At 40.8% G+C, this 12,477-nt stretch overlaps 2 protein-coding genes across 2 annotated transcripts; both read right to left on the bottom strand.

Moving 5' to 3' along the window:
• Window positions 1-1,191: 1,191 nt before the first annotated feature.
• On the bottom strand, window positions 1,192-3,789 carry mrpl18 (mitochondrial ribosomal protein L18). Its single transcript, XM_068714687.1, has 4 exons — window positions 3,540-3,789; window positions 3,240-3,408; window positions 1,509-1,743; window positions 1,192-1,414 (listed from the first exon to the last, which is right to left on the bottom strand). Exons 1-4 carry the CDS (start codon window positions 3,604-3,606, stop codon window positions 1,337-1,339), a joined length of 549 nt encoding a protein of 182 aa, XP_068570788.1. The 5' UTR covers window positions 3,607-3,789; the 3' UTR covers window positions 1,192-1,336.
• Window positions 3,790-4,413: 624 nt separating this feature from the next.
• On the bottom strand, window positions 4,414-12,293 carry tcirg1b (T cell immune regulator 1, ATPase H+ transporting V0 subunit a3b). Its single transcript, XM_068714684.1, has 21 exons — window positions 12,170-12,293; window positions 11,022-11,144; window positions 10,552-10,630; window positions 10,299-10,447; window positions 10,071-10,166; window positions 9,873-9,934; window positions 9,648-9,774; window positions 9,412-9,494; window positions 9,209-9,302; window positions 8,809-9,021; window positions 8,558-8,708; window positions 8,306-8,445; window positions 7,936-8,093; window positions 7,739-7,829; window positions 7,523-7,641; window positions 7,203-7,416; window positions 6,950-7,060; window positions 6,778-6,864; window positions 6,558-6,678; window positions 6,199-6,370; window positions 4,414-5,271 (listed from the first exon to the last, which is right to left on the bottom strand). The coding sequence occupies exons 2-21, from the start codon at window positions 11,136-11,138 to the stop codon at window positions 5,178-5,180; spliced, it is 2,478 nt and encodes an 825-aa protein (XP_068570785.1). The 5' UTR covers window positions 11,139-11,144; window positions 12,170-12,293; the 3' UTR covers window positions 4,414-5,177.
• Between the last annotated feature and the right edge of the window lie 184 nt (window positions 12,294-12,477).

Here is a 12,477-nt window from a genome sequence, read left to right as displayed (position 1 = left end):
TTGGCTCTCACAGGAAAGACAAGATATTAATCGAGGAGCAGCAGGCTGGATTTGAGATGAGGACATCAATGTGAGGAGAGGTGGACCTGAAACACACTACACTCTGTACACAGCTGCAAGATGCAACAATCAAATGCCATGATTTTTATATTAGTAATATTTTGTCATATGTCAAAAAAAGCCATTGTTTAGTATGTTAGAAAAGTAAAAAATAATAATATAGTATGTCTAAAAAAAGTCCTCAAAAAAAATTATAGTATGTAAACAAACGTTATAGTAAAGTATTTAGAAAAAGTCATTGTATAGTATGTTAGAAAAGTTTTTAAAAAGTAATAATATAGTACTTCGGAAAAAGAAGTCATAGAACAGTGTGTCGAAAAAATTCATCGTATAGCATATCAAAGAAGTCATATAGTATTTTAAAAAAGTCGAAAAAAGTCATAGTACAGTATGTAAAAAAAGTTATAAAAAGCCATTGGATAGTACATTGGAAAAAAGTTTTTAAAAAGTCACAATATATTACGTCATAGTAAAAAGTCATAGTATAGTATGTCAAAAAAGTAAAAAGTTGGTCGAAAAGTCATATTATAGTATGTTGAAAAAAGTCGCCAAAAAATTATAGTATGGAAAAAATCATCATAGCATAGAAAAAGGTTTTTTAAACGTCACAATATATTACGTTGGAAAAAAAAGTCAGACAATGACTTTTTAAAACGTTTTTCCAAGTACGATACTATGATGTTTTTTTCCATACTATAATTTTTTGGGGACTTTTTTCAACATACTATACAATGACTTGTTTTTCGAATTTTTTTGACATACTATATAATTACTTTTTTGTATTGTTTTAGACATACACACTATGACTTTTTTCCGACGTAATATATTGTGACTTTATAAAAACTTTTTCCAACACACGATACAATGGCTTTTTAGAACTTTTTTCGAAATACTCTGACTTTTTTTGACATACTATACAATTACTTTTTTCAACATAATATAGTCTTAGTATAGCATGTAAAAACAAGTCATAGTATAGCATGTCAAAAAAAAGAAGTCATTCTAACCACCTTCATTGGTTTGATTAAGAAACTTTGTACAATGTGATGGCCTGAACTGTACCAACATACCATCATATATTACCTGAAGTTGTTTGCTTCTAAAAGAGACAAAGCACAGGGACAAGCAACCTTACTTTCGTCACTCCTTTTGTTTTTATATTGTCATTTGCTGTTCAACTTAATAACAATACAGTCTTAATTCACAAAAGAGCAGAGAGTAAGGGATACAGAGGACATTTTAAAATAACAACAGATGTGATAGATGACACATGAATTCAGGAACTAATGTATTTTCTTCTGGGTTCACTAAGGGTGATTCCTCCCTCTTTCATTGCTGCCCTGAATGACTGTACCTGTGAAAGAGAAAAGTCAGGGAGAGACAAGTTTAGGGGGAAAAAAGACATACAAATACATTTACTAACAGCAGTTTGTGCTGCAAGTACTTACAGCGTCAGAGCGGTACGTCCAGGGAATGGCCCTGTACACCATTCTGGTGATGCCAGCCTGCTGGCATCGATGTGCCAGCACCTCGCCCACAGCCTGACACGCCGCCACGCAGCGTGTGGAAGCCAGCTCCTTCTTCAGCGCCCACTCCTTGGTTGAGCAGGAAAGCACCGGGACAGGAGAGCTGCTGGAGAACACGTGGGCCATCACATGATGCTGGGTGCGAGAAAACTCCAACCTGAAAACACGGGACAGACAAACATGGTAAAACAGAAGTAAGCGGGACAGCAGTAATGCGGGGAATTTAGGTGTGTGCAAGGCCGAGATCCTCCTTGTGGCACTGGCACCGCAGTGGCTAGTCTGTGGCAAGTGTCAGTCAGGCGCCAGGACTGTGGCATCTCAGTGACTAGTCAGTGGCACTTCAGCGGCAAGCGTCAGTCAGGTGCCACAACTGTGGCAAGCGAGCGACACTCGTTCGGCACCCGTCAATAAGCTGCTGAGCTGAGCCACATTTCCTGAGAGCACCCATTGTTGTTACGATAGGTCAGCTGCCATAAATCAGTTTTATCATCATAGTAGATTCTAATTAACTGGAGAAAAAAACATGTTTTCTAACACGTAGATCATAAACCCCTGAATATAAACAGCACCCATTGAAATCGGATGGGAAATGTAACTCAGTAACGGTCCGAATAAGTCAATCTATGTAGCTGGCTTATAACGGTATGCCTGTGAGCAACCAGGTTCAACTTTTACTTTATTTAAATACTTCCGCCATCAACGTCATGATTTAGACCGTTTTGAAATAAAAATACAATCTTTACTATCTTTATTATTAGGCCTTAATAGTCAAAGATTACCAGCTGCAATAATCAATAACTAATACGTTTTTCACTCTTTTTTGTTTGTTTTTCACTTTTTCGTGACATCCAAGCATGACCCTGACAAGTGGTTATGCCTAAATTGTCGAATCATTAAAAAAAAAAAAAGTAAAATTTTCACTCTTCCTCTGCTTATATGTAGGTGTCATTATGTGCCACAAGCTGCCAGTGCCAACAGTTGTCACAGGAGTGTCGCCAGTAGTCAGAGCAGTGCCACTAGGCGTCAGAGGATTGTTGCCCCCCTGGTCCGTGTACGTTTTGATAGTCTGTTTTATGGATTATTTGTTTTTTTCTTTTGAAGAGCGACGCAAAGTAAGACAGGTAGTCCGGAAATAAACAAATGTCAAAATAAAAGTGAAGGCAATAGAATGACCGTATGCAAGTCAACTGTTAGTCTATGGTGCAAGCACACACCAAGGTAACATTAGAAGAAAAAATAAATAAATATAAATAAATAAACGTGGGCCGATGGGAGTATGCTAGCAACAATAATTGACTACATGCGATTTAATATTAATTTATCCATTAATTATTATCCAATAATAATCTTCTACTACTTTTCGATTAATCTGTTTATTGTTTGATGCAATACAGTTCGTAATATAGTTTAATCAAAATCCTATCGTGACAACAATGAGTGTTGTCAGAAAATGTGGCTCCACCCGCTCAGCTCGGCAGCTTATTAACGAGCGAGCGAGCGAGCGACTGCCACAGTTGTGGCACCTGACTGACGCTTGCCGCTGAAGTGCCACTGAGGTGCCAGTGCCACAAGGAGGATCTCGCAGTCTCTCGAATTTAGATCTGGAAGTAAAAGAATAAGACGTGTTTTTTTTTATTCATACAACGTACAGACCTGTGGTAGAACTCCCGGTGGGGCCAGATCGTCTTCCAGCCCCGGTCCTTCACAGCCAGAGCAAGCTGCTCCAAGTTCCGGGGGTTTCTGTTCACAAAGGTCGGGTTCACGGCTTCGTTTTCATCCGAGCTGGGCTCTGGCTGAGTGGCTGCCTGACTGAGACACCGAGCTGGGGGACAGACAAGCAGATACATAAAACAAAGGCTACAGAGAAACTTCCACCAGCGTGTTACGTTGGCATTGAGTATTTGAGATTATGATGCATAAAAGGTAAAACAGCTGGGATGAAAACAACGTTACCTGTCTGATTTGTAGCGACAATTGGACGTCGAATTTGTCCGAACAACAGCCGTAAACTGGAAGCCATTTTCTCCTCGATTGTGTTCACTTCATAAATAAAAACAACCGCTTAAAGTCTAGTCAGTGTGCTACCGTACACCGTACGCCATGTCCTCAAACATATGAAGTATTTGACTCTTGCTATTGGACAAGAATTCACCGTGACATGTGGAGCGCCATCTTTGACATTCAGACAACATCCGGTTTATTTGGTGCTACTTTGGAAGCAGCGCTGACAGAAACAAACGCGAGCACTTCGGACGTTCCGCGTACATTTTATAATTATTACTCATTTTATAACATTACCTCACTACATTTCAGTCATACTTTTTACCCCACAATTATACTATTACATGTATCTGACAGCTACAGTAACTGAGAAGTTCACAGATTTTACAAACAAAACATATGATCACCTTAAGAATAGGATGCATTATAAAAGATGAACCTAACTGTATATACTGTAGGGTAGTTAAACTGTCAGTTAAAAAGTCAGCTCCATTAAAATGTCTGTTACATCTTAATGAATTAATCAGTAATATAATCCAATGTTACACATATACCACTGTGTCTAATAGGTACTTTTGATATGTAGAGTATATTTTGTGGATAGTACAAGTACTACTTTTACTTAAGTCAGCTTTTGAATGCTAGACTTCTTACTTGTAATGGCCTATTTTTACATTGTGGTATTACTCATTATACTTATAAGGATTTTAATGTCTTCCATCATTGGAAAGTTCACAAATTTGTTGAAGACATAAGTGACACAATAAACAGTGTGACTACACAACAGGTAAGGTAGCCTGTTCAGGGAAGGACTTCCACAATAAGATTAAACAAGAAAATTTAATTACAGTTCAAATTTGATCATTTTTACAGTGCAAACCGGCAGAAAAAAAGAACATGACCAAGCAGAGTTTAGTTCAAAATAGTGGCATGATAATGGAGGTTAACATCTGTCTGACTTAAAGGATAAACAAGCCCTCATTCCCTGTAAGGCACCTGAAAAAACATTTACTACCAATAAATACCTGTTGTGTGTTGTTCTCGGAAGACATGACAATGAGGAAAAAGGTTCTTTGGCTCATGAAAATCATTCATGTAATTCCCTGCTATCAATTGAAGAATCCTACAGGGCTGGCGTATACACCAATTCAACAACCACACCTTCCCTTAAACTGCAGAACAGATTCAGAGTCCTTTCCCTTTTTAAAATTGATGTCTGTAATACATGTTCATACAGTGTAAATTATTCATATTTTTTTTGAGCTACTGACTGATCAGAAAGTACAACATAACACTGACAGTGAAAAAACTAATTTGCAAGGGGATACAAAAGTATATTTTTTCATTTCATATAATGCAAATTGGAATTCATTAAATAGGGACTCGTTCAACAATGCAAAAATAACAGTCTTTACGGTCATGATCATTGTGTAAGTCAATTAAACCATTTCACAGCCTACAGGCAATAGAATGCCATCATTAATACGGGGAGACAAAGTCATTCTGATGTGATTCGTTGTAGTCCAAGTATTCATTAATATACATACATTAACATAACAGTTTGGCAATCCTAAGTAACGGTTTGGCCGATCAGATAGCAGCTGATGCATTGATCAGCGATGAGAAAGAGAAAGGGCTCAACTTGTAGCCTGTTCCACTGTAGAACTTGTTCTGAAACTCCACCCTGCAAGAGAGAAGCAAAGTCAACATGCAACAGTAGAATCTACAACACATAATCCATTTTTATCCACCCGCCCATCTCTCTACATCTCTTCATCAACAAACCTGTCCAGTTTATTCTACAGGGTACATGAAGCTGAACACTTTTGATGGATGGTTGGGTGACCGTAACATTTTTCTTCAGCACCACCATCAGTAACAAATGTCCATTTACACACAAGAAATATCCAAATGTAACGTGCAGACGGCCATGAAATGTACTGAGCTCATTCATCCTACCTAAAGGATGAACCCTTTTCATTTTGGAGCCTCCCTGAGCTTAAACACCCTTAAGTCAAAAAGTCAACTTTACATGCAATATGCACAACTTATACATAACAAATAAGCAGATTGAGATGAACCACAGGACCCCTTCACTATGGGGAAGGTCTGTTGATATATTTGGTACAAACATAAATTACAAACATATTGACTGATGACAAACTACTTTAGTGTAGAGCCTTATGCAAAGCAGATTTCTGTGCGCGCAGTTATGTTTAGGTACGTTACCATTACCTATTGAAACTGAGACTTTGTTTTGTGATTTAGGGGAGAGGAAGATGAAGTGCATTTCATTTTTGTTGCTTATTTTAGGGCTGTACTTCGTAACATTTCCTTTATTTCTAATGAGTTCTACTGGTTGGACCATAGAGTTGTGTATTTTTGTGGCAGCTTGGGACAGGAGACAAAGGTCCTTGTTTGCAATGTAATGTTGTATATAGAAGTTATGTACTTTTTTTGTGTTTTAAAAAGGTCTTTTCATAACATAACTGATTAACTAACTAACTATCCCACTTAAACATGGACAAAAGCAAAAAGCTATCACAAATTTTACTTGTATTCAGTCTACTTATTAGTATTTAAAAAAAAATGTCCTCCCTCTTATCCTTACCAGTGCAGACGGAGCGCGTGCAGGAAAGCTGAGAGTCCCTCCATAACTAGCAGGATGGAGACAGTTAACATAGCGAAGAAGGCAAAAACCACAAAGAGGACTATAGATCCCACATAGCCCTCCCACTTCAGGGCAATGCGCATCACCATCACCCACAACACCTCTGACAGCTCTGTGGAGACACAAATAAATCACAGACAATCATCACGTGTGTATGAATAACTGGCTAAAAAAAAGAATAGTGTGAGTGTGTTTGGTTTTAGAGAGGAAGTCTGTCTGTGTGTGTGTGTGTGTGTGTGTGTGTGCATCATGTGAGTATGTACATTGTGTTCGTGTGTGTCAGTATAAGTGCCACTAACGTGCATGTGCCAAACTGAGAGCCCAGAGTCGGAGGTAAGAGGCCGTGTTGGAGATGCAGCCCAAGCAGTACTCTATAGTGTGGATGGCCTGATGCATGAACCTGTCTGCAACATCAAACTCCTGCAGAAAGCACAGATTAAACACTTGCAGAATCACAAAAGCACATCTGACTCAAATTAATCCATTTAGTTAATTAAGTTAATCAGGCTTCTCTCTTACCTCTTCTTCCGCAGCTCGTGCCTCCACCTCCCCCTGACGAGTGTTGATGGAGCCTTCGTCAGCCAACAGCTGACGTCGGTCTTCCTCCTGGTGTTGCAGAGAACCAGAAATCCATCAGGAAATACATTTAACTCTAAAATGAGAGTTAAAGTTCCATCGAACACAGACTCACTACTTGACGCCGTCTTCTCTTGAATGTGATGTATTCGTACGCGGGATTCCCAAACAGGAGGACAGGGACAGAACACAGAGCCAGCACCACCAGGATCTTCTGCACCACAATCTGCAAATGAAGAGTTACAGGATTGTATGTATACGGTTTCCAGAACTCTTTAATATAAAAACTATGACTTTTCAAAGAAAGGCTGGTGGATAAATTGTAAAACATGATATGTTCCGTTTAGGACAATGAACAAACCACACACCTGTCCTTCATAGAGCGTTGGGTTCTCAGGGTTGTCTGTGAAGAGGAACATGTCTATGAAGTGGATAAGTATACTGGGAGCGATTTTGGACTGGGCAGGAGAATAGGCGATCCACTTGAAGACCACCATGAACACCAGGTAGCCAAACAGACACACCATGAAGAACAGTTCAGGGATCAGCACAAAGAACACACTGCCTATCTTGCCAAAGTGCCTGTGGAAAAACAATGTAGAGGGAAAGCAGCGAAACAAGTATGTGTGAAGGTAAGTCAGAAAGAATCAAGGATGGAGGTGTACCAAAAAAGTAAACCACTACATACCAATAGTTGAAGAATGACAAGCAGACTCCAAAAGTCATGTGAATGACACCGATGATGACCGACATCTTCATCTTGTACGAGTTAAGGAAAGTCAGTTTGTTGTTGGACAGCCCCCAAACCTGACAACGACGCAAAACCAAAGAGAATGAGGATGGATGCAGCGACAAACAAGGTGACAGCATGACAGAAAACGTCTGACAAGTGTGACGGCCATACCGGGTCAATGCCAAATGGATATGGGGTGGTGAAAACACCAGACACAACAGGATCCATGGACAAGTACTGGTTCTTTGCCAGGACTGATGCACTGAAAGAAATGATACAATAAAGTAAGATGGATAAGAAGCAACGTGTGTGTGTGTGTGTGTGTGTGTGTGTGTGTAGAAAACAAAAGAGGTATGAAATGTCCTCACTTCCATATGTTCTTCTCGAACATCGGGCCCACGTGCCACGCTGAGTTGAAGGTACTGAGGCCTCTGCTGAAGCACTCGTTGTAAATGGCCCCCGTGTAGACAGAAAACAGTCCCATCAGCAAAATCAGATACCTTCCTCCAAACATCATCCTCCAGATCTGAAACACAGGTAACGATTTCATTTCAGTATTTGATATGCAAGGTCAAAAACCTGTTTCAGCTCTTTTAAAACATCATTCTGTTATTTCAAATCTTTTTAAAACAAACTAAATAAGCACTTGCCATGGGATTTTAACTCAGTCACACAAGTCGTGTCCTTGTGTTGAGCTTAAGATTCTGTGTGTCTGTGAGTGAATATCCTCTGAATTACCTCATTGCTGTTTTTCCTCAATTTGGGGTCCTTCTCCTCAAGGACCATCCAGAGGGCCACCAGAGTCATCAGTAAACCATGACCCACATCCCCAAACATCACAGCAAACAGGAAGGGGAATGTAATGATGGTGTACACCGCTGCAGAGGCATATGAGGGAAAAGACCTGACTTACAATACACTCTTTGGCTTTAACTTTGAGCATCATATCCGTTTTAATGAGGAAACCTGTTTAGAGGTGTGCAGACGTACCTGGATTGACTTCCCGGTAGCTGGCCACTCCATAGGCATCAACAATGTTCTGGAAACCAGCTGTGAAAGAGTTGATGGGAAACAGGGTAGGTGGAGGGGTGGAGGAGGGCAGGCGGTTGTAGAAAGAGTCAACACCACTTCCACTCTTCCTCTGAGGACGGAGAAGAGAGTTGGGGAAAAAGGTGAAGAGAGTGAGGAATTAGCTGGTTTACTCATCTACTGTATGTCAAGTCTCCTCATCTACAACGTACCCCTCCCTCTCTCAGAGCGCTCTGCAGTTCAGGCAGCTTGGCAACGGGACACCAGGCCTCAGCGATCAGGCATTTGTCTGTGACGGAGGGGCTGCAGAGATTCAGCACCATCTGGACCGCCTTACACTTCTGCACACGCACTTTCCACAGGGGCAGCACAGCCACCGCTCGCATCAGCAGCTGCTGCAGGAAGGACTCGGTCTGACACAACACCTGAAGTACAGGGAAGTGAGAGCGTTTTAGAATAACTGAGAAAGAAAAACACTTCTTTGAAGAAAAGCCACATTACTGCTATGTTTGTGCTTTCTAGTATTTTCAAGCGGTACAGATGCAGACATTGGTAATTGTATCAGTGTTCAACAAACTGATCTGTGCTTTCATAAGCATGCATTGCACTTACTGATTTGATATCTTCAATTCTGCCTTGAAGTCCCTGGAGAATCTCCTCTCTCTCAGCAGTGCTCTCAGGGTATGCAAATGTCTGTGTGCGGAAGCTGTGAGGAGGGGAAATCAAAAGACATTCAGCAGGCTCAACAGACATTGTAGTGTGGAAATTTACACGAACAAAAAAAAAAAATCAAAGTGATGCACAGATTTACCCACCAGTCACATATCTTCTTGACTTTCTGTCCAATCTGATCTCCCCAAAAGGAGATGAGGAACACCGTCCATTGTACCATTTCCCCCTGCAAACGAAGAGACAGCAAACGGCTGTGATGAAACACCCATAACAAAACTCATTAGATGTGACAAATGATCAGAGACTGTCCCTGGAACAGAAATAACTTTCATATCCATCTCTCAACCATGATTCCCTCTCTCTGTCTCTTAGTTCCCACCGTGTCAGGATGCACGAGTCGATCCTCCATTTCTCTGAAATCCACAATGATATAACCTCGACATGCCCGCCATAATAACCGCTCAAAGGAAGGGACCTTCCAAGGATGGACCACTCCTGCCACAAAACTGAGAGAGAGAAGATGCAGACACGTTCAATACATTGAATATAGATTTTAAAAAATCATTAAGCACATAATGGACATTTTAAAGAAAATGAGACCTACCTGAGGTGGATATCTTGGCGGTTATCAAACAGCCCTTGGTTTTCCAGTACAGGTGGTGGTGCCTGTGAGATGAAGCCAAAGAAAGTTTATTTGTAGTTTTAGTTTACAGACAGTTTGCTCACACCAGAGCAATAATATATTTAAAAGAAATGGTAATACATGATGCAAGAATTGCAGCAGAAATGTTGTTTTTCCCACCTGTGAGGCTGTGAGAGTGTGTGTCCTGGTCAGGACTCCTTGGTACTGACAGAGCTGGGTCAGCTGAGCCCGGAGGCTGTCTCTGTTCCTGGACACCTAGTAAACAACAACAACAACATCATCATATGTCAGGCCAATAAGTTTAATTAACCTCTTTTGAAATTGTGCTAATGAGACAACAGAGGCTTTGCTTTGATTTAACATCTCAGCCTTGTTTTAAGCGCTCACCTCTTTGAGCTCTCTGGCCAGCCTCTCGCACTCCTCCTCTATGTTGATGAGTTCACGAGGCTGAGGGGCCAAAGGTATCGGGCATGGAGGAGGGAGGGGACACTGCAAGGGAGGAGACAGGGAGCGATTGATCTCTTGCTCCAAGACGGCTGAAAGGGCAGAAAAAGGAGGTCATGAAGGAACACCTCAACAAATGTAACAAATAAAAAACATGCACGAGAATGTAGGTGGGGAACAATGAGTCAATACTTACTAAAGGTTTTCTCAAGTTCCTCACATCGTCTAACCTCGCCGACAAACTTCCTCTGAAAGGCGTTCACATTAGGATTCAACTAAAGCGTCGGAGCAGAGGGGATAGGAAAAGGGTTATTCATGTTCATCTGATGACAGTCATTTGCTGCGTCTCACAGTGACTCAAAACAACCATCAGTTCACTGTCTCATCTAAACTCAGATTTACAAAGTGACTTCATAAGATAATCACATTTAGCCCATGAGAGTAATGATCATCAGATGCTTTTAATAGGAGCCAAAACACATGAAAACAATCTGTGGCTCGCACGTCAGGCATTATAAGCATAACAGGGGGTAAAGTAGGTACACGTGGAAAAGTATTCTGGCCCAAACAGTAGCTGACTAGTTTAGGAGGCCAATGGGCCTCCATCTGTATTTGACTTTGCTCATTTAACCACAAGATCATGAACCAAGAGGTTAATTAACTCACATCTCTGAATTCAACCAGGCCCAGTTCTCCCAGCTCACTGACACAATTGTAGGCTGAGCCTGACTGAAGGAAGAGCTGCACCAGGCACACCTCCTCACTGCGAAACATGGAGCCCATAACTGCCTGCACGGGAAAAAAAAGTCAAAATGAATATCGTCAAACGTAGTCAAAGTACAGCAGTTTATAGTGGAATTAGGGATATCATTGAGAAAGTATAGAGGAGAGAGGCAGTAATTGACACGGGGCATTTATTTTCAGTAGGACAATAAAAGCCTCTATGTGACCATGGAGAAGTTAATGAGTGGAAGCTGAAGAAAAGGGAAGCATCAAGTCCCCCTGACTGTGATGATCAGATGGGATTTCCATTGTTTCATTTTTTTTTGTTGCAAGCTAAATCCCTCTTTAATATCCAAAAAAAAAAAACATTGCTAAATAAAAATATACATTCGGTCGTCAGTTAATAAAATAAATCAGGCTAAAAGGAATGTATTCCGATACAAAAGATCTGCAATAAACCTTTATGAAGGTAGATGTTCAGATTTTGATGGCCCTGGTTCAGAGAGGTGTTGATTCAACTTTGTGCTCTTTTTGGAGGCTGCTGTCGAGTTGTATTGTGTTGTATATAGATGGACTCTGTTGATATAAATGTGGTGGATAAAATACCACAGCAGCACCAAAAATGACCATGAAGTTGCATTAATACCAGTTTAGTTATTGCAGGGCAGCTGTGTCAGACTGTGGGTGTACCTATAAACTTACTATAACATTTATGAAGACTGGGTGTTACCTACATTCACAGTGACGACTACAAACACATACATTAAATTAACGTTAAACAAAGAAAAAGTATTTCCAAAGAAACTTTGCGTTTCCTTAAACGAGTAATAAGTCTACATTGTTCTCAATGATAATCATAAATAGGACAATAAATCTAAGAAAAAGAATGACAATCGAACAAAAGACGTAACTTTAAAAACGTTAAATGAAAGCTCGTGATTGACTAGGGGAATCCCGTGACGAAATCGCAATGTAGCACAAGGTTTTGATTTCTGTCATATGATAACAGCGGCAGCGCGTTCTCTGTGGACAGACAAGAAGAAGAAAACAGCTTTAAATGAGCACAAAAAAGACGCCAGACGTCCTCTCACCTGTCTGTCTGGTAGATCCTTCTGGACTCTCAGATCCGCTGTGTTTCAGGCTGTCCAGCCCCGTACTGACGGACAGACCGGTGACTGTGTACAGAGCGAAACCAGACGTGTATATCAGAAGTTGTCGGTTTGTTCTTCTCGCACTTCCCGTTTGTGGAAGTCACGTTACTGCGGGGCTCACGTGACAGTTCGGCGTTCGTCTCTCATTTTGGCCACGAGGGCTCCGGATCGAGACGTGAACGGTCGTTGTTTTTAGAAGAGTTGGTCAAGTTTAACGTCAGATACATGTTAAATGATATTATTCTGTC

This window comes from Cebidichthys violaceus, unplaced genomic scaffold, assembly GCF_023349555.1.
Source record: "Cebidichthys violaceus isolate CVI_PGR_0920_01 unplaced genomic scaffold, fCebVio1.0.p SCAF_2, whole genome shotgun sequence".
Taxonomy (NCBI): Eukaryota; Metazoa; Chordata; class Actinopteri; order Perciformes; family Stichaeidae; genus Cebidichthys; species Cebidichthys violaceus.
The sequence above is the reverse complement of the archived record's forward strand: the minus strand, read 5'-3'. Positions and strand labels throughout refer to the sequence as shown.

Excerpts from the sequence above, each read along its gene's own strand:
- mrpl18 (XM_068714687.1), bottom strand. The coding sequence starts at position 3,606 with ATGGCTTCCAGTTTACGGCTGTTGTTCGGACAAATTCGACGTCCAATT. Across the intron at positions 3,409-3,539 it reads TGTCGCTACAAATCAGACAG|CTCGGTGTCTCAGTCAGGCA; the intron begins GTAACGTTGTTT and ends TCTGTCCCCCAG. Across the intron at positions 1,744-3,239 it reads CACCGGGAGTTCTACCACAG|GTTGGAGTTTTCTCGCACCC; the intron begins GTCTGTACGTTG and ends CCGTGTTTTCAG.
- tcirg1b (XM_068714684.1), bottom strand. The coding sequence starts at position 11,138 with ATGGGCTCCATGTTTCGCAGTGAGGAGGTGTGCCTGGTGCAGCTCTTC. Across the intron at positions 8,709-8,808 it reads GCGCTCTGAGAGAGGGAGGG|AGGAAGAGTGGAAGTGGTGT; the intron begins GTACGTTGTAGA and ends CTCCGTCCTCAG. Across the intron at positions 8,446-8,557 it reads CTACCGGGAAGTCAATCCAG|CGGTGTACACCATCATTACA; the intron begins GTACGTCTGCAC and ends ATGCCTCTGCAG.